Source organism: Anabrus simplex, chromosome 13, assembly GCF_040414725.1.
Source record: "Anabrus simplex isolate iqAnaSimp1 chromosome 13, ASM4041472v1, whole genome shotgun sequence".
Taxonomy (NCBI): Eukaryota; Metazoa; Arthropoda; class Insecta; order Orthoptera; family Tettigoniidae; genus Anabrus; species Anabrus simplex.
This window is the reverse complement of record NC_090277.1, coordinates 95005613-95033366: the sequence shown is the minus strand read 5'-3', so window position 1 is coordinate 95033366 and position 27754 is coordinate 95005613. Positions and strand designations below refer to the sequence as shown.

The 27754-nt window shown below is 42.7% G+C and overlaps 1 protein-coding gene across 2 annotated transcripts in view; it reads left to right on the top strand.

The window, feature by feature from the left end:
* Positions 1-27754, top strand: part of Sap47 (Synapse-associated protein 47kD) — a 421114-nt gene that overhangs the window by 350343 nt on the left and 43017 nt on the right. For both annotated transcript variants that reach the window (XM_067156911.2, XM_067156910.2), the window contains exons 5-6: positions 22914-23054; positions 25873-26012. In XM_067156911.2, the coding sequence (XP_067013012.1) occupies positions 22914-23054; positions 25873-26012 (281 nt within the window). The remainder of the gene's footprint in view (positions 1-22913; positions 23055-25872; positions 26013-27754) is intronic.

The window sequence follows — 27754 nt, the reverse complement described above, 5'->3', positions numbered from 1 at the left end:
AGACTTTATGCCAAATTCTCGAATTATTTTATATATAGTTTCTCTGTCAACAGAATCAAAAGCCTTTTTGAAATCTACAAACATGACTACAATGTCCTTTGAATTAAGTAACCTGTGGCGAATTACTGACTTAAGATTAAATATTTGTTCTGAGCATGATCTTCCTTATTATTATTATTATTATTATTATTATTATTATTATTATTATTATTATTATTATTATTATTATTATTATTATTATTATTATTTCTTAGATATTGGGCTAATCTGGACCACGATGAACAGTTTACTTGCTGGTTAGTCCTTTTTTCTTCTCCCAGAACTTCATGATTTCGCTATGGTTCCTCTTCTCTGATCACATGTTCTTGGACTTCTCATTTTGTTTTTCCTGGAACCCCTTGAATGTATGGATTTTAGCTCGAAACATATCTTTATTAAAGATTTCCTTTGGATGGATGCCTACTTCCTCCATGTCTTTTCTTGTTTCTTCTATCCATTTAGTTCCTGCTTTTAATTTGAGCATATAGTTAAATATTTTCTTTGTTCGTCGACTCTCGTTCATTCTTGTGAGGTTCCCATAAAACTGCAGTCTCCTCTTACTTGTGGTGTCTGTAATCTTCTCTGTTTGTCTATATACCATCCCATATATCCCATATACCATCTATATATCATCCTCCGTTTTTTTTTTTTTTTTTTTTTTTTTTCGGGGCCCAAGATCTTTCTCAAGAGTTTTCTTTCCTTCTTCTCTAGTTCATCCATTTCCCCTTTATTCAGTATCAGACATTCTGAACTGTGAAGTCCGTCTGGCTTGAACTCCGTGGTATAGTGTCTGATCTTTGCTCTGTAAGATATCATTGTTGTTATTGGTATTGTCATCACCATCACCACACCTTATCCCTTGTTGTTGGGCAGCTATACCTCGTGAATTCTCTCTCTCTCTCTCTCTCTCTCTCTCTCTCTCTCTCTCTCTCTCTCTCTCTCTCCAGCAAATCCTTTGTTTACACTGCATCACCTATCTTTAACGTCTTTAATCTTCACCGTTTCCCAAATAACTAATTGTACTCCACTAAAGCAGTCCTTAACATCTGTCTTCCTGGAGGAGTACGCAAGGGGCTGAGGTTACACTTTCTTGTGTCTAACAATCAGAAATATGTACATTTCTTAGAGAATGATTTTACTCTCTGCTTTTTAGATTCTTGTAGTCTAAAATAAATGCAGGCTTGCAAAGGAATTGTTAAAAGGACCAAACAAGAAGCATACTAAAGAACTGTTGAAGCTCGGCAGAGAAAATATGAGATGTGTAGTAGGACTGTTGACAGGACACTGCCATCTGAAAACGTCTACATAGAGTTGGAGTAATAAGAGACAATGTATATAGGAAATGCAATGAAGGAGAGGAATCACCTGAACACATGTGAGGCGCTGGGTTGGATCAGACTCTCCACTCTAGGACTACCAGGTGAAGAGAGAGAAAAAAATTCAAGACTACCCAATAAGAACAACCTGCAGCTTTTTGAAGGGAGCAAGTGTATCTAGATGGGAATGAAGGAAAAACATGGTAGCAAAAGAACTTATATTTAGAGGCCCCGCGAAGTAAAGAAGTAGTCTAAAATAATAAATAGGCCGACTGTTTTATTTTATTACTTATTATATAATGTAGGTTTTAATTTTACTGGGCTTGGTACCTATATTTTAATTAGTTTTTAAGTTTAATATTTAATATTATAAAAATTTAGTTAGTGGGTTCATAAACCTGTACAGTAATTTTATATGAAGACGCTACATAGAGTGGGTTTTCAGCCTCGGTGGCGTGTAAAATAGCAACAAATTCAATTCAATTCCAGCACCACATCTCAAATAAGTTGATCTTTCTCAAATCTGCAACTCTTTAAGATTTGTGAACTTTAAACAGCTAGCCTCTGTAGCAGTGAGACGGTTGAGCATGCTGTAAGAAAGAACGTTCGGGGTGGGAATCGCTCTACAAGTGGTCTAACTGTGGTGGTGGTCGGGACCACAGAGTGAGGCAGTGCAGGGACCTGCTTTACCGGCCGTCCAGATCAATACTCCGTGCTGACTTGTCGGTCTTCTTGAGTGTCGCCGTACCGGCACGTGGCATACTCTGCGCCGTTCTCGAGTGTTACATATCCCGTCACCGAGGCACGGAGAGGGTCTTCGTTGGAACTACAGAGATGTCGCAGATATATCCTGCATTAAATGGGGGGTGAACCTCCAAGAGATCTCAAACTGTGTGTCCACAGGGCGACTAGCTGAGTGTTACGTTGCTTTCTTGTGCAAAGTGGTTCACTTCCAGGTTATGTGAACGAAACGTATCCATGAAATTTCATTGTAATTTTTGTCCTAGATGGAAGATAATAATTACTTTCACACAAATCAACAGTAAAATTAGTGGTAAATTAATAAAAAAAATACCATTATTACTAGAGAAATATAGATACGTACCTACGGCGACTTTCGCTGTAGACTCGACATTCCGCTTCATCGTGCCGTCTTTTGTTTTATTTTCGAGGTCCTGGGCTAGCACCGATGAATGGAAGTGCTGTGTCTGTGAATTCTGAACATTTTTTTTTTTCATCATGATTAGTGCGGGCAGTTCAGACGAGAAAATGAGATGAAAAGAATACCGTAAATAACACAAGAATGGTTTTTGTTGCAAGAAAAATAGCGTGATCCCTGAACTAATATGTTATGAGCACAAGTCAATAACTCGCCCCACCAAGTAACATCAGGCAAAGCAAAGAAGTTCAAAGAAGTTAAGTGAACAAAGACTTCACACACAAAAGTGTTACATGAACAAATGACATACTGAAGCGCTAAGACGCAGTGGAATTCATAGTCGTAATGTACCAAAGTACGTATGTATATATTTCTCTAGTAACAATCGTATTTATTAATTTACAGCTAATTTTACTCTTAATTTGCCTAAAAGCAATTACCTTCCATCTAGGACAAAAAGTATAATGAAATTTCATGGATTTCACCTTACCTGACCTCACTTTGTCAACTCTTGTTGTCTTCCAACCGCATCGGAATTAGATTTGCGAGGTCTCTTATCTTTAATAGTAGTGTTATTCGGTATACCTCCTACTAGCTACGTTCACCGTTTTCGGAGACGCCGAGGTGCTGGAATTTTGTCCCGCGGGAGTTCTTTTCCGTGCGAGTAAATCTACCGACACGAGGCTGACGTATTTGAGCACCTTCAGATACCACCGGACTGAGCCAGGATCGAACCTGCCAAGTTGGTGTCAGAAGGCCAACGCCTCAGCTGTTGGAGCCTCTCAGCCCGGCAATCTTTTATTTTTCCGCGGACTTTTTCCTTCTATTTATTTATTTATTTATTTATTTATTTATTTATTTATTTATTTATTTATTTATTTATTTATCGTATGACTTTTAGTGCCGGGAGTGATGATGAAAGACATGTTTGGCTCGGCAGGTGCAGGTCTTATTTGACTCCTATTGGCGACCTGCGCATATGGATGTGCTATGATGATGATGATGAAGAGTTAGGGAGAGGATGAAACACGGTGTCGGCACGCAGCCTACTCCTATCTAATAGCACGCAGGGGTCTGGTCAAGGCTTAACGTCTCCATGCAACAGAACTCTGAAAAAAGCTAACCACGGTATCAGACCAAATAAACTTAACGCCTTAACGACCACCAGACGCGATTTTCTCTCTTGATTAATGAGGACAGGTGATGGTTGCACATTTGTATTTTCCTTTAAAACAAGTAGAGCACCACCGGCCCATTTTTAAACTCTGAAAATAAGGGAGAGTTCGAGAAATATCTTATTTACTTATGAAACTATGGCATATGTACCCTATCTCCATTTGTCTCCTAATTAAATCGCATGACACGATTTGTTTCACCGTATTCACTCCTAACATAGACATCATACATTGTATTTTGACACATTCTCGCAATTTGTTATCTATAAGTTTAGAATTACATAAAACACAATCTATCTCGCATTAACTCCAATTTCTGGTAAGACCCCAACTAGAGTATGGTTCCAGTGTATGGGACCCTCACCACGATTACTTGATTCAAGAACTGGAAAAAAACCAAAGAAAAGCAGCTCGGTTTGTTCTGGGTGATTTCCGACAAAAGAGTAGCGTTACAAAAATGTTGCAAAGTTTCGGCTGGGAAGACTTGGGAGAAAGGAGGCGAGCTGCTCTACTAAGTGGTATGTTCCGAGCTGTCAGTGAACAGACGGCGTGGAATGACATTAATAGACGAATAAGTTTGAGTGGTATATTTTTAAAAGTAGGAAAGATAAAGTTGGAAATTTCTTTGCAGTCATTTAAGAAAAGGCTAGGAAAACAAATAGGTAATCTGCCACGTGGCAGACTGCCCTAAATGCAGATCGGTAGTTATTGATTGATCCGAAAACAAAACTATATAAATAGAATCCTTGTATATATAATTCTGTAAGGAACACACAGTTGTTAGGCAATAGGTGGGGGCGGTAGAATAACATCCTCGGTATGCCTTGCCTGTCGTAAAAGGCGACTAAAAGGAGCCCAAGGGCTATCAACTTGTGAGGGTGGGTTGGTGACCACTGTCCTCTAACCATTACTCCCATTCATTTGTACCAGGCTCGTCACGTTCATCTATCCTTTCCTGACCTCCCTTGGTCAACTCTTGTTCTTTTTCGACCCCGGCGGTATTACGTGGAGGTCACGCCCTTCGTGGCCCTGGCCTTTCTTCGGCTGATATCTTCATTTTTAGATTTTCCCTTCTAATTAGTGTTAAGAGGATGGGTACTTCCTCTTAAAAAAGAACAATCACCACCTCCATCTGAGTTTAGTGGTGTGCAAACTCGTGGACGGTCAGACAGATACTGACTATGTTGGTTGGAGTATGAACGAGCCGCGGGGAACGTATTAGGTATGCCCCACCCCTGTTATTAGATGAGCTGTCTGTAAAATCCTTTCCATTTCTCTCTAAGATTCATAGTGCGGACGGGAGTGCTCGGATGTGAACGCTGCATACGTAATGTAACTTTCTTGTCCGGCGAGTGAAAAAAAAGAGAATTGGGCTTGACACAGAAATCAATACATGCAATAGATCTAACGGCAGACTGCGTCTCTCCCTGGGGTTACGATCACTTTGAGCTGATCAGACATAGCGTGTTTGGGATGGTTTTTAATGCTTCGATGTGTGTGGTGGTGGTGGTGGTGGTGGTGATTATTGTTTTAAGAGGAAGTACAACTAGGCAACCATTCTCTATATAACACTAATCAGAGGAAAAATGGAAGGGACCCGACAGTTCGAAAAATGAAGTTATCGGCCAAAGGAAGACAAGGGCTGCGAAGGGCGTGAAGATGAAAGACTCCCTAGCCCTCGCAAACCTAATAGCATCGGGGTCGGAAAAGAACAAGAGTTGACCAAGGGAGGTCGGATAGGATAGATGAAAGTGAGGGGCCTGGCACAAGTAAGTGGAAGCAATGCCAGGACTCAGCTGAGGGCCCCGTGGTCGCCAACCCACGCTCCAAAGTTCAGAGCCCCTGAGGCCCCTTTTAGTCGCCTCTTACGACAGGCAGGGGATACCGTGGGTGTTATTCTACCGCCCCCACCCACAGGGGGAGATGTGTGTGGTACATTTCATAAAATTAGAAGCTTTTTAAAATATAAATCCCATTTTTATTTCCTCATGAATACCAGCTAATGAGATTCTTCTTCCTCTTCTTGGTACAGTCTCCCTTCGCAGGAGTTTGGCTACTTTCGAGGAATAAATTTTTCCTATTTCTCTTTCCCCGTGTGGGTGGGGGTAGTAGAAAAACACCCACGGCATCCCCTGCCTGTCGTAAGAGGCGACTAAGGGATGATGACATTAGATCCATCAGAATACTTGTGATTAGTACCATTACGTGCGACTAGTACCACCTTGCGAGGAAACCCATGGGTCTACGTTACATGGGAGCAGTACCATTTATGCGAGAAACGCTACGGGTCTGGGCGTTGCTTGTGATTAGTGCCATCGTGTGCATCCCACCGGTCGGTTCCACTGTGTTCAGAATAGGTCTGCATTTACCTATGAGTAGTGCCACTTTATGAGAAACACCGTGGGTCTACGTTGCCTTTGATTAGTGTCTCTAAGTGAGAAACGCCACGGGTTTTGCTGGCGCCCGTGATTAGTACCACTATGTGAGTAAAACCATTGGTCTCCGTTGCCTGAGAATAGTAGTACCATCATTTATTTAATTTGTCTTTTTGAAAGTACACAGGCAGTAAGCCCAATGCAGTACCTTCTTAACACAACAGTACTTATAATGCATACATGTAAGTAAAGATAATACATAATAATAATAATAACAATAATAATAATAATAATAATAATAATTGTACCGGGTGGTACACCCCCACGCCGCTAATTCAAACTGTGCGCCAGTTGAAACTCCTCTACTGGAGGAAGTCTGAACTTTATCTACTGTGTTAATTTTCAAGTTTCTCAGAAGATGTCGCCACTTGGAAATTTTGAAGTTTCTGAACTGGGTCATTTTCGATGTATTTTTGTTTTGCCTGTAGTAAGAAGAGTGGACATTCTCTTCCAGATGGCACTACTGAATAACTACTATTGTGCACCCTAGTGCGAAGTGAAAGAACTATGTTTTTGGAGAAATTATGAATTCATAAGTTTGTTCTTTCTTAAATTTCTTTCGGTTATTGTTTAAGTTGGCAATATTAACCCTTTCTTTCTGCCAGTTTTGAAACTGGCCAATCATAATTTTCTGTAATTAATTTTCCACCAATAAGGTGTTTCTTCCTCATCTAGTGTAGGGGTTTTCGTCGTTAACCAATAAAATTTTTGTGGGAGGGTGTTCTCATTCCTGAAACGCCTCAAACTTTCCACGAGGGTATATAAACTGCTGATTTTCGGGTCTCCGGGCCACTTCAGTAACATCTATCAGTGCGTAAAGTACGTAGCAGGGAGCGGGAAGCGCCTCTTTCTTCGGGCAGCAGTTCAGCCACCAGGTAATGGCCGTTTAATAACTTCTTTTCTTGTCAGCTCAGCAGTTTAACTCTCGGGGCAGGTCCGAAGCCTTTCCACCATGTAACTTTTTCCCTAAAATGTAAAGACACTTAGTATCTATTCTATCTTTTAAACTACATATTGGGATAGAGAGTGCTTAACCCTCTCGAGCTCCCACTCATATTGCATTGAGGTGAACTTATTTTCACAACCGTTTCTTCCTTAACGTAATGTAAATTGTTTCCTTCTAAAAGTCACCTCTTTAGTATGGGATTAGCCCTTGCAGTAACGGCCTAGTGCCAAGTAGGTTTTATATAAAGTGTATTAGGAGTGCAAGAACGCCTCCTCTCAAGTTGGTATTTTAGAGGCCATGTAATTTTCCTGTTTCTTTACTTAATAGGCCTCAGTAGGTTGGGTATTTTTACCCCTGTTTTCATGTCCTTGGAGGACAACTTGAATGTGGAGTTTGGTGTGGCCTTTGATAGGCTTAAATTTTGAGAGCGAGTTGCTCTTTCTTGAAAATTGAGTTGTTGTATGCCTCGAGGAGGCTTTACCGTGTAAAGAGGAGCAAGTGCTCCTAGGCATGATTGGGGTCTTCTGCCCCTTTGTTGAATTCTGTATATCGTAAGGTTGGGCTTATAGCTCAAGAATTGTGTGTCTGGCTCTCGGAGCCCAAATCCTGTAATCACTGTAATTGTACATTTTCGAATTGTGTTTCGGCTACTGAGTACCTGTTCTATTTGTTATTTCTTAATCTTGAAAAGAAAATATAACCTTGTTAAATTTTATCTTAACTCTAATTTCGTATTTTGAGACCTGTTCACCCCCGCACCTTCTTTCACCTCTGCACATCCACTATACTCCGTAACAATAATAATAATAATAATAATAATAATAATAATAATAATGAAGATAATAAAGACAAGGAAGAAGAATGAATGGAAAACACATATACAGAGAAAATGACAATCCAGAGTACAACAATGATTATTTCTACACTATAAAAATACAGGAATTGAAACAAGGATATAATAAAGTAGTAAGTGACTATAGTAATAAATAAGTTAAAGAGCACCTATTATATAGAAAAGGAGTCTGAATTTATAAATTAGAAACACAGGCCTTTAAATGTGAATTAATGACAGTGTGTGATTCTGAAAATAAATCTGTTCCTGCAGCAAATGTGTTGTAAAATCGTAGCATTTTAATAAATGGCGAGTTCAAGTGATGAGATGTTCTAGATCTTGGAACTTGAAATACTGTGTTCATGCGAGCTCCAGCTCGTGGAACATGAAAGGAGATAAAATTGAGCAGTTCTATGGAATTATATTTATTTCTTACGATTTTGTTTAACGTTTTTAGAGAAATAATGATTCTTCTGTTGCGCAACGACGTGAGGTTAAAGTTACTTCTTAAATACCGCGTTGATGTATCAAAAGGGCAAAATTTCTTATTTGTTTTATAATACAGATGCCGCAAAAACTTGTTTTGAACAACTTCAATAGTATGTATTTGTTCGTTAGAACACGGGTCCCAAATTACAGATGCATATTCTAATTTACTCCTAACAAGGCTAGTAAATACCTGAATAACAATCGATGATTGAGTAAATAATTTAAAACTCCTTATTATAAACCCGAGCATACGGTTGAGAATGTGAGAAATACCATGGGTTTGTGTTGCGTGTGGGCATTGCCATAATGTGTGATACACCGTGGGTCTACATCCTCTGTGATTAGTTCCAATATGTGAAGAACACCACGGGTCTGCGTTGCTTCTGAGTAGTACCACTATAGGAGAAACACCATGGTTCCGCTGTACCAGTGATTAGTACCATTATGAGGGGCCGTTGATCTGGATTTTGGACCTCTTTAGATAACGAGTGTCATCCCAGTAATGATGGCAGTGTGAACTGGATTCGCTGATTGTTTTGTTTCATTATCATTTTTTCATCATGAAGATTCTAGTCAGTGGATACATTTTGAAATGTTAATTTTCGTTTCGTTCACCTCGTACCATTAGGGGCCGATGACCTAGCTGTTATGCCCCTTTAAAAAACATCATGATCATCATAATAATCATCATCATCATCAGGATAAATTGGAGCAAACATTCATTTATAGGACGAGGAGCAGGGGTTTGGAATAATGTATCAAGGGAAATATTAGAGGAATTTCCAAGATCTTTAAAAAAAATTAAGAAAACCAGGTAAACAATTACCGGGCGAGTTGGCCGTGCGGTTAGGGGCGCGCAGCTGTGAGCTTGCATCCGGGAGATAGTGGGTTCAAATCCCACTGTCGGCAGCCCTGAAGATGGTTTTTCGTGGTTTCCCATTTTCACACCAGGCAAATGCTGGGGCTGTACCTTAAGGCCACGGCCGCCTCCTTCCCATTCCTTGTCCTTTCCTATCCCATCGTCGCCATAAGATCTATCTGTGTCGGTGCGACGTAAAGCAAATAGCAAAGAAAGAAGGTAAACAAGTGATAGGAAATCTGCCACCTTGGGGGCAGCTCTAAATCCAGAATCACCGGGCGAGTTGGCCGTGCGCGTAGAGGCGCGCGGCTGTGAGCTTGCATCCGGGAGATAGTAGGTTCGAATCCCACTATCGGCAGCCCTGAAAATGGTTTTCTGTAGTTTCCCATTTTCACACCAGGCAAATGCTGGGGCTGTACCTTAATTAAGGCCACGGCCGCTTCCTTCCAACTCCTAGGCCCTTCCTGTCCCATCGTCGCCATAAGACCTATCTGTGTCGGTGCGACGTAAAGCCCCTAGCAAAAAAATAATCCAGAATTTGATTGATTGATTGATTGATTGATTGATTGATTGATTGATTGATTGATAAGAACGCGTGTTAATGAATGCTGTAAATGTGTGCTTCTATGACGACGAACTGGAAAACGTCTGCTTGGAAAGTCGATACCACGTTCATTATTATCAGGAAGTCTGTTGCATTTGTAGCTGTAGTAAGAATATGTGGTAATGTTAGAAATGCTTTGTCTTGTCACAGTGAATTTGCACACTTCTGTAGGCCTTAAGAAAAAAACTGTAAAATGATCGTCTGGAAATTTCGAAATCATCGTGAACCAGCACGACGGAAAAAGGCTGGACAGTAGAAACGAATGTCTAAGCTTGCCTTCCCAGACAGCTGCCCTCGAAATGCTAGACGTTGGCCTTTTCATCCCCCGTCGTAGGAAGATAAGGGAGCTTTAGGCCCGTATCCTTCAGATCCGATTGAGAGAGCTGCTCGCGTAGCGTGACCTAGTTCTAGGAGCTGGCAAGAGAAAGCCGCTCATGAAATATATATATATCGCCTGAGATAAATGGTTTGTGGTCGCCCTTACCGGCTTCAGTAGGTTTAATATAAAAAAGTAAAGCAGACAGACAAGGAGTGAACTACGGAAGAAATCAACAAGTGATGTGTCCCCCACTCAACTGCACATGTAAACACTGTTGTTATACACGATCAAATGTTTGTCCAATTTTCACACAAGTTTGCTTGTGAAATCACTTTCAATACTTGAAGTATTCAAACGTCTTGGAAGTGAATTAGAACATGTTCTAATCGATCAAGGAATTGCCAAGTCTTTGACAGAATTGACCAATGGAATTAAAGAGTATAAACGGTGCGCGCTTTGTCGCTAGGCATGCTGATATTGCAGGGAATCAAATAAACAAAAATTGCTTCGTAGGGATGTTGTGTGTGTATTAATTGCTAAGTACTTTATTTTGTTGCAAGTTGCTTTACTTCGCACAGACAGATAGGACTTATGGCGACAATGGGACAGGAAAGGGCTAGAAGTAGGAAAGAAGCGGCCGTGGCCTGAACTAAGGTACAGCCCCAGCATTTGCCTGGTGTGAAAATGGGAAACCACTGCAAACCATCTTCAGGGCTGCCGACAGTGGCGCTCGAGCCCACTATCTCCCGGATGCAAGCCCACAGCCGCGCGCCTCTAACCGCACGGCCAACTCGCCCGGTCCTGAAAACATCTGCCCTGCCGGTAGGCTCAGACAACACAACCGGATATGTTGATATTCACCACGAAAGGACGCCGTAATATTATTCTCATGTTAAACACTGGCAGGCAGGCAAGCGTGTGTCTTTTAGATCATATGAACGTGACACGCCGGCGAAACACTAAATTATCATCGTGACCGCATTAAACCTAATATATGCTATAAGCTGCTTTACGGAACCGTAGCGTAGTTGATAAAGGCGAGGCGGAGAGAGGTTGTGTGCGAGGTGAAAGGTTCGAGTCCGGGGTGAAGATTCTATATTTTTAAAATATTTATTTAATACGTACCGCACGTAATGTAAGTTCAGTACCCGCTTTCATTGTGTGTGTATGAATGTGTTTGTGGCCCTAAGAAGGGCCGATTAGTTAGCAGGCCGAGCACATACGGACCGGAAATAATAGGAACAAACTGCCCTGACAATATTTTATCGCAACAAATCCACAAGATGAATAACAACGCCATTCTAGTATTTGAATGTGGCAAACATGAGCCTGTGTTTACGTATTCAAACATCATACCGACGCGCAAAAAAAAAAAAAAAAAAAAAAAAAAAAAAAAAAAAAAAAAAAAAAAGAAAGAAAAGAAAACATTGAACGATGTAGGATTCGAACCGCTAGTGGCACGTTTCGTCGATTGCTACGCTAACGCCTAAGCACATCCGCTACGCTACGCTACACTGTTGGGTACTTGCTGTTAGCCTGACGGGAGAAGAGCACATACGCCATCCGGTTCGGTGTTAAAGACATTAATTACTGCACTGTTACTTAGTTTTATGCATTGATTCCCCTCTTCGTTACACCCGAACACGAGGCATAACACCGTTAACATAGTTGCGTGGTCAAAGGGAGGTCGCTACATGATTTTAAGGCGTCATGTGTTGCGAGCGGACGATATAACCTGTTGGTAGGGTTGAGAATCGTGTGCAAAATGTGCTCACTGGACATGAGTACCATACAGTACGCCTGCAAGGGAATAACCACCATGTAAGCATGTCGCACGTTAGTTGGGTTGCATAAAACTACATTGGAAGGGGCGGCTGAATTACACGGTATATTCACAATGGAAGTGTACGTTTAAGGTGGTGGTGGTGATGATTGTTTTAAGAGGAAGTACAACTAGGCAATCATCCTCTATATAACACCAATCAGAGAGAAAAATTGGAAGGGATCCGACACTAAAAAAATGAAGTCATCGGCCGAAGAAAGACAAGGGCCACCAAGGGCGTATAAGTGGAAGACTATCTAGGCCTTGGGAAACTAATATCGTCGGGGTCGGAAAAGAACAAAAGCTGACCAAGGGAGGTCGGATAGGATATATGAAAGTGAGGAGCCTGGCGTAAGTGGAAGCAATGCCAGGACTCAGCTGAGGGCCTCGTGGACGCCAACTCACGCTCCCAAATTGAGAGCCCCTGGGGCCCCTATTAGTCGCCTCTTACGACACAGACAGGGGATACCGTGGGTGTTTTTTCCCGTGAGTTATTAAAATAATTACTTAACATTCACTGTTTAATTAATACATTCGCAGGGAGGAAGCACAATAGCGGGAGCATGGGGGATGTACGTTTAAAGGCCAATAAATTGTCTTCTGGAGTTCAGTATATGTTTCGTTACTTCTCTCGCGCTTCCTGTACAATCAGCTGTTGCTGCGACAGGCCTGTAGTTATATCTGGAATGCAGAGAATGATGTAAAACTCGTTTCCCTTCACCAGCAGTTAAGACTCAGTATTGCTCTCTTGAGTTCATTTCCAGTGTCTTCTGTGACGTCCGTCGCTTTTCAATTTCCTTTGTCGCTTCCTCGCTCTTTGTCACGTTCTGGAACTTTAACATTTGTGTGAGAGTGTGCGTGATCGCAGTAAATTGTCGTGTCTGCCTGCCTTGCGGCTAAAGAATAAGAAATATAGATGACGCCTTCGCCAAGGGCTCTAGTTTTGCATGCGCTAGTGCACATTGATTTTCTACCACCACACGCATTTCATGTTGTGTTTAACTGCCATAGTCGAACACTACGACTGGGAAGCTACACCTAGGGTTACTATACGTTCTCCTTTATCTGGAAATGTTTTTTTAGTGAATCTGCTTATTTTGTGTAAGTTGCGGCGTTTTTTGATAATCAAACCATTCCCTGTAGGCTTCTTGCTTGATTGTGGACAGGAGATTTCAATGTGGTAGGAAACGTAATTGATGTAGATGGCGTGAAACTATTACACAATGAAGGATTCAAAACGCCGGATACAGCATTGAAATACACTGACTGACAGAGCAAATGCAACACCAAGAAGGAGTGGTCAGAACTTTATGCCAATTGCAGGGTAGACTGACGTCACTGAGGTATGTTCATGATGTGAAATGCGCCGCTGTGCTGCGCACGTAGCGAACGATAAATGGGACACGGCGTTGGCGAATGGCCCACTTCGTACCGTGATTTCTCAGCCGACAGTCATTGTAGAACGTGTTGTCGTGTGCCACAGGACACGTGTATAGCTAAGAATGCCAGGCCGCCGTCAACGGAGGCATTTCCAGCAGACAGACGACTTTACGAGGGGTATGGTGATCGGGCTGAGAAGGGCAGGTTGGTTGCTTCGTCAAATCGCAGCCGATACCCATAGGGATGTGTCCACGGTGCAGCGCCTGTGGCGAAGATGGTTGGCGCAGGGACATGTGGCACGTGCGAAGGGTCCAGGCGCAGCCCGAGTGACGTCAGCACGCGAGGATCGGCGCATCCGCCGCCAAGCGGTGGCAGCCCCGCACCCCACGTCAACCGCCATTCTTCAGCATGTGCAAGACACCCTGGCTGTTCCAATATCGACCAGAACAATTTCCCGTCGATTGGTTGAAGGAGGCCTGCACTCCCGGCGTCCGCTCAGAAGACTACCATTGACTCCACAGCATAGACGTGCACGCCTGGCATGGTGCCGGGCTAGAGTGACTTGGATGAGGGAATGGCGGAACGTCGTGTTCTCCGATGAGTCACGCTTCTGTTCTGTCAGTGATAGTCACCGCAGACGAGTGTGGCGTCGGCGTGGAGAAAGGTCAAATCCGGCAGTAACTGTGGAGCGCCCTACCGCTAGACAACGCGGCATCATGGTTTGGGGCGCTATTGCGTATGATTCCACGTCACCTCTAGTGCGTATTCAAGGCACGTTAAATGCCCACCGCTACGTGCAGCATGTGCTGCGGCCTGTGGCACTCCCGTACCTTCAGGGGCTGCCCAATGCTCTGTTTCAGCAGGATAATGCCCGCCCACACACTGCTCGCATCTCCCAACAGGCTCTACGAGGTGTACAGATGCTTCCGTGGCCAGCGTACTCTCCGGATCTCTCACCAATCGAACACGTGTGGGATCTCATTGGACGCCGTTTGCAAACTCTGCCCCAGCCTCGTACGGACGACCAACTGTGGCAAATGGTTGACAGAGAATGGAGAACCATCCCTCAGGACACCATCCGCACTCTTATTGACTCTGTATCTCGACGTGTTTCTGCGTGCATCGCCGCTCGCGGTGGTCCTACATCCTACTGAGTCGATGCCGTGCGCATTGTGTAACCTGCATATCGGTTTGAAATAAACATCAATTATTCGTCCGTGCCGTCTCTGTTTTTCCCCCAACTTTCATCCCTTTCGAACCACTCCTTCTTGGTGTTGCATTTGCTCTGTCAGTCAGTGTATATGGACCAACAAGTAAAAATCTCGAGCACTAACAGAGAAAGTGTGTGACATGGCTGCGAGAAAAAATACAGCCTGCAGGCAAGCAAAATTGTTAAAAACTGTTTTAACAAGTTGTTTTACATCGCACCGACACAGATAGGTCTTACGACGACGATGGGATAGGAAACAGCCGTGGCCTTAATTAGGGTACATTTTCCTGGTGTCAAAATGGGGAACCGCGAAAAACTATTTTCAGGGCTGCCGACAGTGGAATTCAAACCTAATATCTACCGAATGGAGGTTCAAACCTGCGCACCCCTAACCGCACGGCCAACTCGCTCGGTTTACACACTTTTAAAAACAATTTTAAGTCTGCATCAATATCCATTCCTGCTCAAATGTTTAATTGTATTGTACAGTGAATATAATTATAATCTGTGTCAATAATAATAAATCTGTCAACATTCACGATATCATTTTTCCCTTTCACCATTAACAAACGTTCTCGCTAATTCCACGTCCCGCCGCATATTGCTGGCTCTAATGGACTAAAAATAGATGAATCGAGTGAGCAGAATATGGTTCAAACCCTAATGCAGGTAACCATACGTAGTCCACAAACAGTAAAGCGAAGCGCACACCTAAATGCACTGCCGCGAATGGCGGTGACATCATAGGTCGCTCAGTGTGTTGGTCAGCGCAACGGGAGAAACCGAGTTATGTGTGTGTCTTGTTTTCGGATGCTTGCTGCTACAGCTCGTACCAAGTTAAGAAAACAGTACTGCTCTTATGTACCTACAAGTACTGTAGCGAACACACCCCCTCGTAAACTCTCATCATTCCTCGTGATTAAGGAATATTATGATGTACTTTATATTGTGTTACGAAAGGAAAAAAATGGATGAGGCATGTTTATGCCAATGAGTTATTAAAATAACTACTTAAATAATAAATACATTCGCAGGGAGGAGGAACAATGGCGGGAACAGCCATCGGTTTGTTGCCTTCCCTAATTTTCCTTCTGAGTTGCTCTGGTACGTGCAATCCGTTACGCTGTGAGTACCCGGCTGCTTATCACTGTTGAACTGCACAACAGTTGTTACTGAATATTTTGATACTAGTCTATAGTGTGCAAAGATACATCACGGCATGACTTGTACTGATACAGAAATTCGCTGTGATTTCTATCTGTGCTTGGTTTTGCTATTAGGCTGTTGTTTCTTAACCCTCTACTGTGTAGAGATGAGAAGAATGCAAGAATGAGGAATGTGGCCTACAAGCTCGAACTTCCTGTTCTGCCCAGACAGATCGGGTCTTATCTGCTTTTATGTGCTACACGAAAACATTGACTCACACTTTACAGTTCGCTGGATTACAACTGACAGGAGCGAAGAGTTGCCAGTAGAAGATAATATAAAGTCACCTGGGTAGTAGCGGAGTTACTATGGTAACCATTGCATCACTGGCTCTGCTGGTGAAAACCCCTTCGCCCCGTGCCACACCGGGCATGTGCATTCTTCTGATCTCCCTACAGTACTGCATACTGTTGCAAGTATACTTGCGCCCTGCAATACGTACCCATGGCCAGTAGGCAATAATGTTCGGTCTTTGAATGTTAAAAGCTTAGCGTAACATCGTGGAAAATCGTATATATATTCCAATATGGCAATCCACATCCCATACGAGTGTTAAGCTATTAGGTACAGTTAAGAATTGCTGGTATATCTAAACCACTGAGCGTATGTTGAACATTAAAGCTTGAAATTTTCTTCACCAAACGGAAACGAAAAATAATTCATGCAGTAGAGGGTTAAGCGCATTTTATTTTTGCCACAGTTTTACCACTTTTCGACAAGCGCATTTAATTTCCATTTTTTTGTGGGGCGATATGACGGCACAGTAGTACCCGGCGTTGTCTGGGAAAATTTATTAAATACAATTAACTGCATCCCCCACCCCGAGCCTATACAAATTATCTGTTGTCTATTTTCTCCCACCCCCTGCGGGTGGGGGACGCACATGTAGAATACACCCGCGGTATCCCCTGCCTGTCGTAACAGGCGACTACAAGGGGCGACCAAGGGATGATTGAATTAGAACCATGAACCTACTCTTGATTCGTACCATCATGCGGGGAACGCCGTGGGTTGCATGTACTTGCGAATAGTATCACTAAATTGGTACGAAATAGGTTTGTGGTTAGTTGCAGTAAAAAGCCTGGCCTGGTGGATTCCAGTACCCGCGGGTCTGGGCGTAGCCTGTGAGTTGTACCGCTATATGAGCGGCACCGTGGGTCAGCGTTGCCCGTGATTGGTACCCACTATGTGAGGAACACCACGGGAATACCGGCGCCCGTGACTAGTCCGCCTAGGTGAGGAACCTTACCGGTTTGCGTTGGCTATGAGTGGCGCCATTGTGTGAGAAACACCATAGGTCTGCGTTCCCTGTACGAATTGCAATACTTGTTCGTAGTACCATCTTGTGTGGACCACCGTGAGTCTTCGCTACTTTTGATCAGTACCCCAAAATGACAAATACCATGGTTCTACTTTACTCGCGACATGTACCATTCTGTGGGGCCTTAGACGTGAATTTAGCACCCCTTCAGACATCAAGCATCATTGTGCTTTATAAATGGTCCCTTGGTCAGTAATACTCTAACTACCTTCTTTTTGAGTCTGATCCACTGTTTTTGTTTGTTTGTTTGTTTGTTTGTAGGGTCCATGTCCAGCCATTCATTCTTCATGACATTTTTTTATTTTATTTTGGTCAATGGATGAATTTGAATTTTTTTGTAATTTCATTTCGTACCATTAGGGGCCGATCACCTCGATGTTAGGCCCCTTTAAACAAGCATCATCATCATCATCATTTTCTCCCAGTTTGCCTTAAACGTCAATACTGAGGTTTTGTATGTGCAGTAGTGTATCAGCGTTCCTGTAAAAACCGAAATAAACCCTCCTCTCGCCCTACATTACCCTAGATTTCAAAAAAAAAAAAAAAATTGCAGCTTACTCTCTACATTCTCTAATTATTTTGAACGTAATATACCGAGTTTCACCAATATACGAAGGTCGACCAAATATAAACGGGATTTTTGTTCCTGAACATCAGCAGTTGGTAGGACTGGCCCCGCGCTTCTGCTATGCTTAGGCCGGACCAATAGGAGTGAGAAGAGCGTGCTGTTAGATACTTTGCGCTTTTTCGTCAGTAACGCTCACGATGTCGGAGCAACAGGTGCACCCCTCCATTGCGCAACGCATAATTATAAAATTTCTTGCTCGTGAAGGTTGTTACAGCGGCGGAAATTTGCCAGAGATTGACTGCGCAGTTCGGTGATCAAACATTGTGAAGGACGCGTGTGTTTGCCTGGCACAAAAAGTTCAAGGAAGGATGAGAACGTGTGGAAAATCAGCAACAGACCGCCGTCCTCGGACCAGCATCACAGACGAAAACATTCGAGCGGTTAAAAATATTATTGCTGATTGATTTGTTTGCATGAGCGACGAATGCTGCTTACTACTGCGAGCTGATGAACAAGGCGAGAGTTGCATATCGCCGCAAAAGACGAGACCATCCGATTCGACAGGTCATCCTCCTCCACGACAATGCGCAGCCCCATACTGTCTCCAAATTACAGGAAATGCACTGGACTACACTTGATCATCCTCCTTACAGCCCGGACTTATCGCCCTGCGATTTCCATGTGTTCGGACCGCTTAAAGAAGCCCTAGGAGGGCAACGATTGGAAGATAACGAGAATGTGGAAAACTTCGTGCGTAACTGGCTGATGACACGACCCTGTTCTTTTTACGACGAGGGCATCAAAAAGCTACCCATACACTCGGACAACTGTATTTCCAAAGCAGGGAACTGTGTGGAAAAATAAATTGTAATTGCATTGTGTTTTTCAGTAAATAAATTTAGATAAAAATAAAAACCCGTTTATATTATTTTGATCCCCCCCTCGTATATGCCAAGGTTTTCCCGTGATGCTGTTGAGCAGGGCCGTTCGATATGGCAACGTTGTTGCCATAAGAGCAATACTGTTTTCTTAACATGGAATGAGCTATAAGCAAATGGCAGTGTATAAGACAATTCTCCGCTTTTAATTTGTGGACTAGGATGAGCATTCCAGCATTTGCTTGCTGTTCGGACGTACTGTTGTAAAAATGGAACCTCAGATAAGTATGATAGTAATATGGTTTTTACGTCCCACTTTTACTGTTTTCGGAGACGCCCAAGTGCCGGAATTTCGTCCAGCAGAAGTTATTTAACGTGCTAGTAAATCGGGATACAGTGGTTAAAACGCTGAAATAAAAAAAATCACTCAAAATTACAAACATTATGAACGAAGGGATTCGTAAGCCTTAAAATGTTAACAAAAGGTATTACTTTCATGAACTATTGAAGTAGGAGATATAAAATTAGGAACACGCAGACACTGCAACCCAACGAAATATTTTTGGGCTAGTGTTTTAATTCCCGACCGACCGAGCGAGTTGGCCGTGCGCTTAGGGGCGCGCAGCTGTGAGCTTGCATTCGGGAGATAGTGGGTTCGAACCCCACTGTCGGCAGCCCTGAAGACGGTTATCCGTGGTTTCTCCATTTTCACGCCAGACAAATTCTGGGGCTGTACCTTAAGGCCACGGCCGCTTCCTTCCCATTCCTAGCCTTTTCCTATACCATCGTCGCCGTAAGACCTATCTGTGTCGATGCAACGTAAAGCAACTTATGAACCGGAATCCTGTATACAGCGAAAAAATGTCTGGTCCCTTGGGTTTCCGCTCAGGACAGATTTTACTGTATAATAATTTCAAGTTAACATCAGTGTTAATCTAATCTACTTTATTCTAACGAAAATGAAAGTTTTCGTCTGCAAAATGTTAACTATTTCGATATCTTTGAGGAATTTTATTACTTTTAAAAAATCAGTTTTATTGTGAATCTTTGGCAAAAAGGTTATTGTGATAATTTCCCCCCCACCCCCACCCACCCCCCGAAACTTTAGTTAGTGCCACTTCATAACACGGTCGGGGTGAAGCACATACTGTTTGGTGGGAGGGTAGTAAACAGGCTCCCCACACCATAGCTCATAGTTTTATTGGTCGACACTGCCATAAATTGAATGCTGAAGACTTAATCCGCTATTTCAACAACTTGACACTTGGAGACCTCTGCTGATCCCAATAGGGAGAGTCGCGACCCGCTAACAAGATTGTGTGACATAATAATATGTTGCAGTACCTCTCACGCAGTTTACTGCAAAATAACATGAGCCTTAATATCTAGAGCTATAATTCGCTATCATTTTGGCAAAACCTTCAGTAGACATAGCAACACTTGTGGGTAGGGGGCGGTAGAATAACACTCACGGTATCCCCTGCCTGTCGTAGGAGGTGACTGAAAGGGGCCCCTGGGACTCTCAACTTGGGAGCGTGAGTTGGTAACCACGGGGCCCTTATCTAAGGCATTTCTTTCACTTCCTTGTGCCAGATTCCTCACTTTCATCTATCCTGTCCGACCTCCCTTGGTCAACTCTTGTTCTCTTCCGTCCCCGACAGTGTTAGAGCATTCGAGACGTAAGCAGTCTTTAATTTTCACGCCCTTCGTGGCTCTTGTCTTTCTATGTCCGGTACTTCGATGTCTCGGATCGTTAGGGGGGGGGGGGGGAGGGTTGGCGCGAAGATGAAGAATACACCCACGGTATCTCCTGCCTGTCGTAAAAGGCAAATGACCAAGGGATGATACTTTCGGAACCAGGAGACAATGTATGATTAGGACCATCACGCGATGAACACCGTGGGTCGACTTTACTCGCGATTAGTACTACTACATTTGCGTGGTTGTGCTCCCTCTTAAAGCAATAATCACTACTACCTGAGGAACTCGTACCGCTACTGCCTCCAGCTGGATCTGTGATTGGTATCATCGGGGGAGGATTACTGTGGGAGTAGTACCATTATATGAAGAACACCATGGGTCTGTGTTGCCTGTGATTAGTACTGCTATAGGAGAAACATCATGGTTCTTCGTTACCTGTGATTAGTACTACTATAGGAGAAACATCATGGTTCTTCGTTACCTGTGATTAGTACTGCTATAGGAGAAACATAATGGTTCTTCGTTACCTGTGATTAGTACTGCTATAGGAGAAACATCATGGTTCTTCGTTACCTGTGATTAGTACTGCTATAGGAGAAACATAATGGTTCTTCGTTACCTGTGATTAGTACTGCTATAGGAGAAACATCATGGTTCTTCGTCACCTGTGATTAGTACTGCTATAGGAGAAACATAATGGTTCTTCGTTACCTGTGATTAGTACTGCTATAGGAGAAACATCATGGTTCTTCGTTACCTGTGATTAGTACTGCTATAGGAGAAACATAATGGTTCTTCGTTACCTGTGATTAGTACTGCTATAGGAGAAACATCATGGTTCTTCGTTACCTGTGATTAGTACTGCTATAGGAGAAACATAATGGTTCTTCGTTACCTGTGATTAGTACTACTATAGGAGAAACATCATGGTTCTTCGTTACCTGTGATTAGTACTACTATAGGAGAAACATAATGGTTCTTCGTCACCTGTGATTAGTACTATAATGAGGGGCCGGTGGCGTGCATTTTGGACCCCTTCGGACAAGCATCATCCCAGAAAATACGGCGTTATGAATCTGATTCACTAATTCTTTTGAATTAATGATCATTCGTTTTAGCTTCTAGTCATTGGATACATTTTTAAGTTTTAATTATCGTTTCATTTCGTTGCACCTCGTACCATTAGGGGCCGATGACAGCTGCCAGGTTCCTTTAAACAACACTCGTCATCATATATGTAGCTCCATGTGCAGTATGTAGTTATGAGATCCGGGCTGGGACACTTAGGTGACAGAGCGTCGGTCGGCCTTTTGACCTCAACTTAGCAGATTCGATCCTGGCTCAGTCCGGAGATATGTGAAGGTGCTCAAATACGTCAGCCTCTTGCCGGTAGATCTACTGGCACGTAAAAATAATTCCTGCGGACAAAATTCCGGCACCTCAGCGTCTCCGAATATTGTAAAATTAGTTAGTGGGACGTAAATCCAATAACATTATTATTATTATTATTATTATTATTATTATTATTATTATTATTATTATTATTATTAATGTTCAAAGTATTACATCGTACCAAATGTACTTCGAGAATTGAACATGTTGAACGTACAGTACATACGATGTAATTACTTCATACCGAGCGAGTTAGCTGCGTGGTTCGCGCCGTGTAGCTTGCGTTCAGGAGATGGTGGGTTCGAATTCCTCCATCGGCGACTCTGAAGATGGTTTTCCGTTTTCACAGCAGGCAAACGTACCTTAATTAAGGCCACGATCACTTCTGAGTCCAGTGACGTAGATAAGGTGGGGGTAAGGGGATATCACCCGGGAGGGAGGGGTACTCGTACTCGTTATCATAAATAGATACATTTATATTTTTACGAAGGTAAAAATAATAAAACTTCCATTTGAAATGTATTGGTTTCTGTATTATTATTATTATTATTATTATTATTATTATTATTATTATTATTATTAATATCCCCCAGGAAATTCCTTTCTTACACCATCGTCCCCAAAAACGTATTTCAGCCGATGCGACGTTAAAATCCTTGCATAAAAAGTCAATAACATATTTTAATCTATTCCTTTGATTTTTAAGGTAAAAATTACGTTTTGATTTTACCTTACTGAGGAGAAAGTCGTTTGTTTTAAACAGAGATTTAGCTTCTTCCAACGTGTGTCCTGATGACAACAGTATTTCGTCTAGAGTTGTTTTAAACTACTTCATGAAAGTGGAGCCATCTGAATGTATATAAAAGTAACGGTATTTGTAGCAGTATTTGTGTGTATATACTAGTCTAAATCAGAGAAAGAAAGGGGTCGAGGAGAGAACCCTGAGGCACCCCGTATTTCACCTCAGCTTCGTTCAAAGCAACCTCATTTACTTGCACATAATGTAATATTCCTTTAACATATTTTAATTTATTCCTCTTATGGTTGGCATTAAGAGGATGTGACTGTTTTCTTGTACTTCCTCCTCAAACAATAATCACAGCTACCTTACCACTCTTGAATGTCCTGGTTACATTTTTATTTTTTCTCTATCATGTACTCTTAATTGATTTCCATGCCTTCCGTAGAATAGACCGGCCTTCCTGTCAGGAAATTGCATTAATTTGCTAATTTAACTGGGTGCGTGTATTTGTGTGTTGCAGAGCCTGTTGGGAGAGTTTAATAAGGAGCAAGAAGCCTTCATCAAGGAGAAACAGGGCAAGGGTTCTGATGCTGCCGTACCACCCTGGGTGGGTTGTCCTAACGAGGAAAGTCTGAAAGAAGAGTGCCTGACCTTGTCCACGGTGAGTATATATAACGTCTTAATGCTCTTATGTACTACACTAATGAGCAATTTTGTTAGAGGTAGCTGCCGTTTTGGCAAAATGGCGCTGTGTTTGGCCCGGCCAAGGTAATGGTGCATCGTGGTACACACATACACAAAAATGGTGTCCCGGTAAAAACAATCAATACTGCCCCACTCCAGTAATAAAAAGGAAGGGAGAGATTGAGGGGGTAGTGTTGAAGGCCACTCAAGTACCGAGCTGGAGGAGAAGGGAGTTAACGGGTAGTGCAGAAGGCAGAGTGTGTGTATTGCTATGCATACATCACTGTGCCCATTTCGGTCACAACAGTCTGTGAAGTGAGATGGGGAGAGCTCATTCTTTGTTTATATCAGGACACCAGTTCTGTGCACGCGTGTACAGCACTGTGATGTGAGACCTCGTACTAGCCGTGTGAGTAACAGGTGAGCACAGGATGGGTAAGACTCTAGATCGCGGCCAGATTGTTGGTGCGATACGTACGGACTATCCCACCTCCGATGTCGTGCAGAGAATGGGGATCATTATCTGACCCTGTAATCATCAAGAGGGGAATACTTCAAGGCAGTATTATTGGACCTTTCTTTTCTTATATATACGAATGATACGAGTAAAGAAGTGGAATGGGAGATAAGGCTTTGTGCAGATGATGTCATTTTGTATAGATTAATAAGTAAGTTAAAAGATTGTGAGCAACTGTAAAACGACCTCGATAATGTTGGGAGATGGACAGCAGGCAATAATATGATGATAAACGAGGTTAAAGGTCAGGTTGTGAGTTTCACAAAGAGGAAGAGTCCTTTCAATTTTAATAACTGCATTGATGCGGTGAAAGTTCCTTTTGGGGATCATGTAAGTACCTAGGTGGTAATATAACGAATGATCTTCATTGGGGTAATCACATAAATATGATTGTAAATAAAAGGTAGATGGTATGAGGGTATTTAGGAGTTGTAGTAAGGATGTAAAGGAGAGGGCATATAAGTCTCTGCTAAGACCCCAACTAGAGTATGGTTCCAGTGTATGGGACCCTCACCAGGATTACTTGATTCACGAACTGGAAAAAAAAAATCCAAAAAAAAGCAGCTCGATTTGTTTTGGGTGATTTCCAACAAAAGAGTAGCGTTACAAAAATGTTGCAAAGTTTGGGCTGGGAAGACTTGGGAGAAAGGAGAAGAGCTGTCAAAGGAGAGATGGCGTGGAATGGCATTAGTAGTCTTTAAAAGTAGGAAAGATAACAATATGAAGATCAAGTTGGAATTCAAGAGGACAAATTGGGGCAAATATTCGTTTACAGGAAGGGGAGTTGGGGTTTGGAATACCGTAACTTACCAAGGGAGATGTTCAATAAATTTCCAATTTATTTGCATTCATTTAAGAAAAGGCTAGGAAAGCAGATAGGGAATCTGCTACCTGGGCAACTGCCCTAAATGCAGATCAGTAGTGATTGAGTAGATTGAGCAGAGTATGCGAGTGATGTCACATATTTATCACAGTTTTTGCCGTGGCCCATGTTTGCTGCACTGCACGGGTCAGTTGTTAGAGTTGTGGGTGGCTGAGGACGGTTGGCCAGTTGTCGACTCATCATGCCCCACACATGCTCAATAGGACTGAGGTCCGGGGATCTGGCGGGCCATTCTAAGGTTGTGATGTCATGGAGAGCTTCTCTGGAGATGCGTGCAGTGTGAACCCGGGCATTGTCCTGCTGAAACATCCCATTAGCAATGTTCACCATCATAGGGACAACCACTGGATTGAGTACCCTATCAACGTACTGTCAAGCAGTCATAGTGCCCTCAACAAGCACTAATTGTGATTTCACATTAAAGCCATTAGCTCCGGAGACCATAATGCTTGGTGTTGGCTCTGTGTGCCTCTCGACAATAAGATCTGGGCGGCCCCTCTCCCCGGTACGTCGGTGCACACGATTCCGGCGATCACTGCGGGCAAGACAGAAGCACGATTCATCACCAAAGATGACCCTACGCCATTCGTCGACCCACGTCGATCTTTCTCGGCACCAGGCCAGCCTTACACGTCGCTGTTGTGGGGTCAATGGAACACCTTCTGCAGGGACACGGGCTCGTAAGCCAGCTGCACGCAGGCGATTACCAACTGTTTGTTGTGTAACGTGGGGTGCCACAGCTGCTCGAATTTGCGCTGCTGTTGCATGGGGTTCCATCCGGGCCATCCGAATGATGTGGCGATCCTCTCTCACACTTGTCTGTCGCGCTGGGCCTGTGCCAGGTCTAAGAGTGTGGGTACCTTCATTTGACCACTGCTGCCATACATGTTGTACCGTAGCTGCCTGTCGGCCAACACGTGCAGTGACAGTCCTTAGCGACAATCCAGCCTCACACAGCCCAATTATTCGAGCCCTCTCAAACAGCGACAGTTGTTGATAGCATGCTCTTCTCTGTCGTCGAGGCATGTTTGACGGGGAACACTTCACTGCACAGACTGCAAGTCAACTACGCTACACCAGAGTCCGTATACTGGAGTTGATTCCTGCGCAACCAATCACGTGGGGAAACCAGTAGCAACAATCCAATGGGTCTGAAACTTTGATCTTTTACATATCTACATGGCATCGTTCCATATCTTGAAAATCAACACAAACAACCAATGCCTTCGTGATGTTGCTGCAATTTCCATTTTCTTAAGTGTATTATTATTATTATTATTATTATTATTATTATTATTAAGAAATCTAGTCATACCTTTGTCGGTGTAGCTGTATGTGTACAGTGTTCAGCGAGCTGCAGGAGGTGTTTAATGAAAGTGTGCTTTACGTTAACAGGACAGACGAAACTTTGTGCGCAGCCCACCTGCAGGAGTGGACTTCCAGTTCGATTACGAAGTCTCTTACCCTATCGCCATGGCTACCCTGGCTGAGGATCCTAACCTGGAGAAGATGCGCTTTGAGCTGGTACCTAAAGTGTGAGTATCTGCTTCACTCTACTCCTCAACCTCCGTCGACAGTTTTGTAACTCGTGAGGTATGGTGTATGTCTCCTGTGTAAGTACTTGTGCCTGATCCTTCTAGTTATTACTAGAGCCCGGAATTCCATGCACTATCAAATCTCAAAATATGCATGCATTCATGCACTATCATATGCCAAAACATGCTCAATAAACTGGAAAATATGCACTATCAAAATTCAGTTCCTTTTGAAATATTGTACGACTACTGTACTACCGTAATTTCTCCAAATTGTCTTGATTTAAGCTCATCCGCTTATCTGTCAACATGTTCTTAAACACAGAAAATGATCTTTCTATATCACAATAAGTGACAGGCGAGTACTTAAATAAAGGCATTTGGGACAAAGTTAGGTCAAATTGTACGTCTTTTGCATTTTTACCACAATGAGTCTTATATTTGACAAATTCAAAGTCAGGATTTGAACGGATTACGTTGTTCGACCTATCTCTAGCTGCTGCAGCTACTTCACCATGCGATGATTTTAGACACTTTTGAATGTCCTCAATAACTGGTAACGATTGCCTGCTGCGATAACAAAGACGTGTGACGAGTGAGAATTCTGGGTAGGAAATTCCAGGATAACGGAAGAGGGTTCAGTACAAAACCAAGGTTTGTAAGCTGCTATCTCAGTAACACGGCATCACAGAAATATTTTGTTCGTCTAACATAGACTAACAAATGAGCCGTCAATGAGTAATGCACAATTTAAGATTTAATTTATAGCAATGTACAACTGGGACACCTTATTCCTAAGAATTAGAGATCGATGTGGGGACTTCTGACTTACATCAATGTTTACTCCAGTAACAGACAAGAAAGTGCTTGGTTAATGGAATTATAGGTCCTCTATCGTACGTACTAACTTTGGTTGTAATATAGGATTCCACTAATACATTCTCTCCGTCTCTCATTAATAGACATCCTATACAACGTGGAAATATGGTCCTAAATTCTGCACACAAGCATTCATAAAAGGCAGCATCATGCAAGTTAACATTATGTATGCGCCAAAGTCAGAAGATTTCTTTTTCTTGCTAGGGGCTTTACGTCGCGCCGACACAGATAGGTCTTATGGCGACAATTGGATAGGAAAGGCCTAGGAGTTGGAAGGAAGCGGCCGTGGCCTTAATTAAGGTACAGCCCCAGCATTTGCCTGGTGTGAAAATGGGAAACCACGGAAAACCATTTTCAAGGCTGCCGATAGTGGGATTCGAACCTACTATCTCCCGGATGCAAGCTAAGAGCCGCGCGGCTCTACGCGCACGGCCAACTCGCCCGGTGAAAAAGTCAGAAGAAAAGTCATACTATGCATATTAAACATCCAAATATTCGCTATTGAATCCAAAATCTTCAGAATATGCATTATGCACGAATTTTCTCCTAAAAAGGCTAAAACATGCAAACATGCAGGGAAAAAGAAAGGTTATTTGGAATTGTTAAGCCATAAAATGAATATTTGCAAAGTTTGAGAAGTGTAACCAGTTTATTTAAAAACATACATTTGCATGGAAATCCGGGCTCTAGTTATTAACAATTTCAGGGATGAATCTGCTCTCTCACTTTTGACTTTGGACTAGACCAGTTTTCTTCTATTCTCTTTTCCCTCCTGTTTTTTCAAAGTCTTGTGATTGCTAATTCTGGAGAAATGAAGGGATTTCTTTTCTCATCTCACTTCAGTTTCTTGAAGAAACCATAAT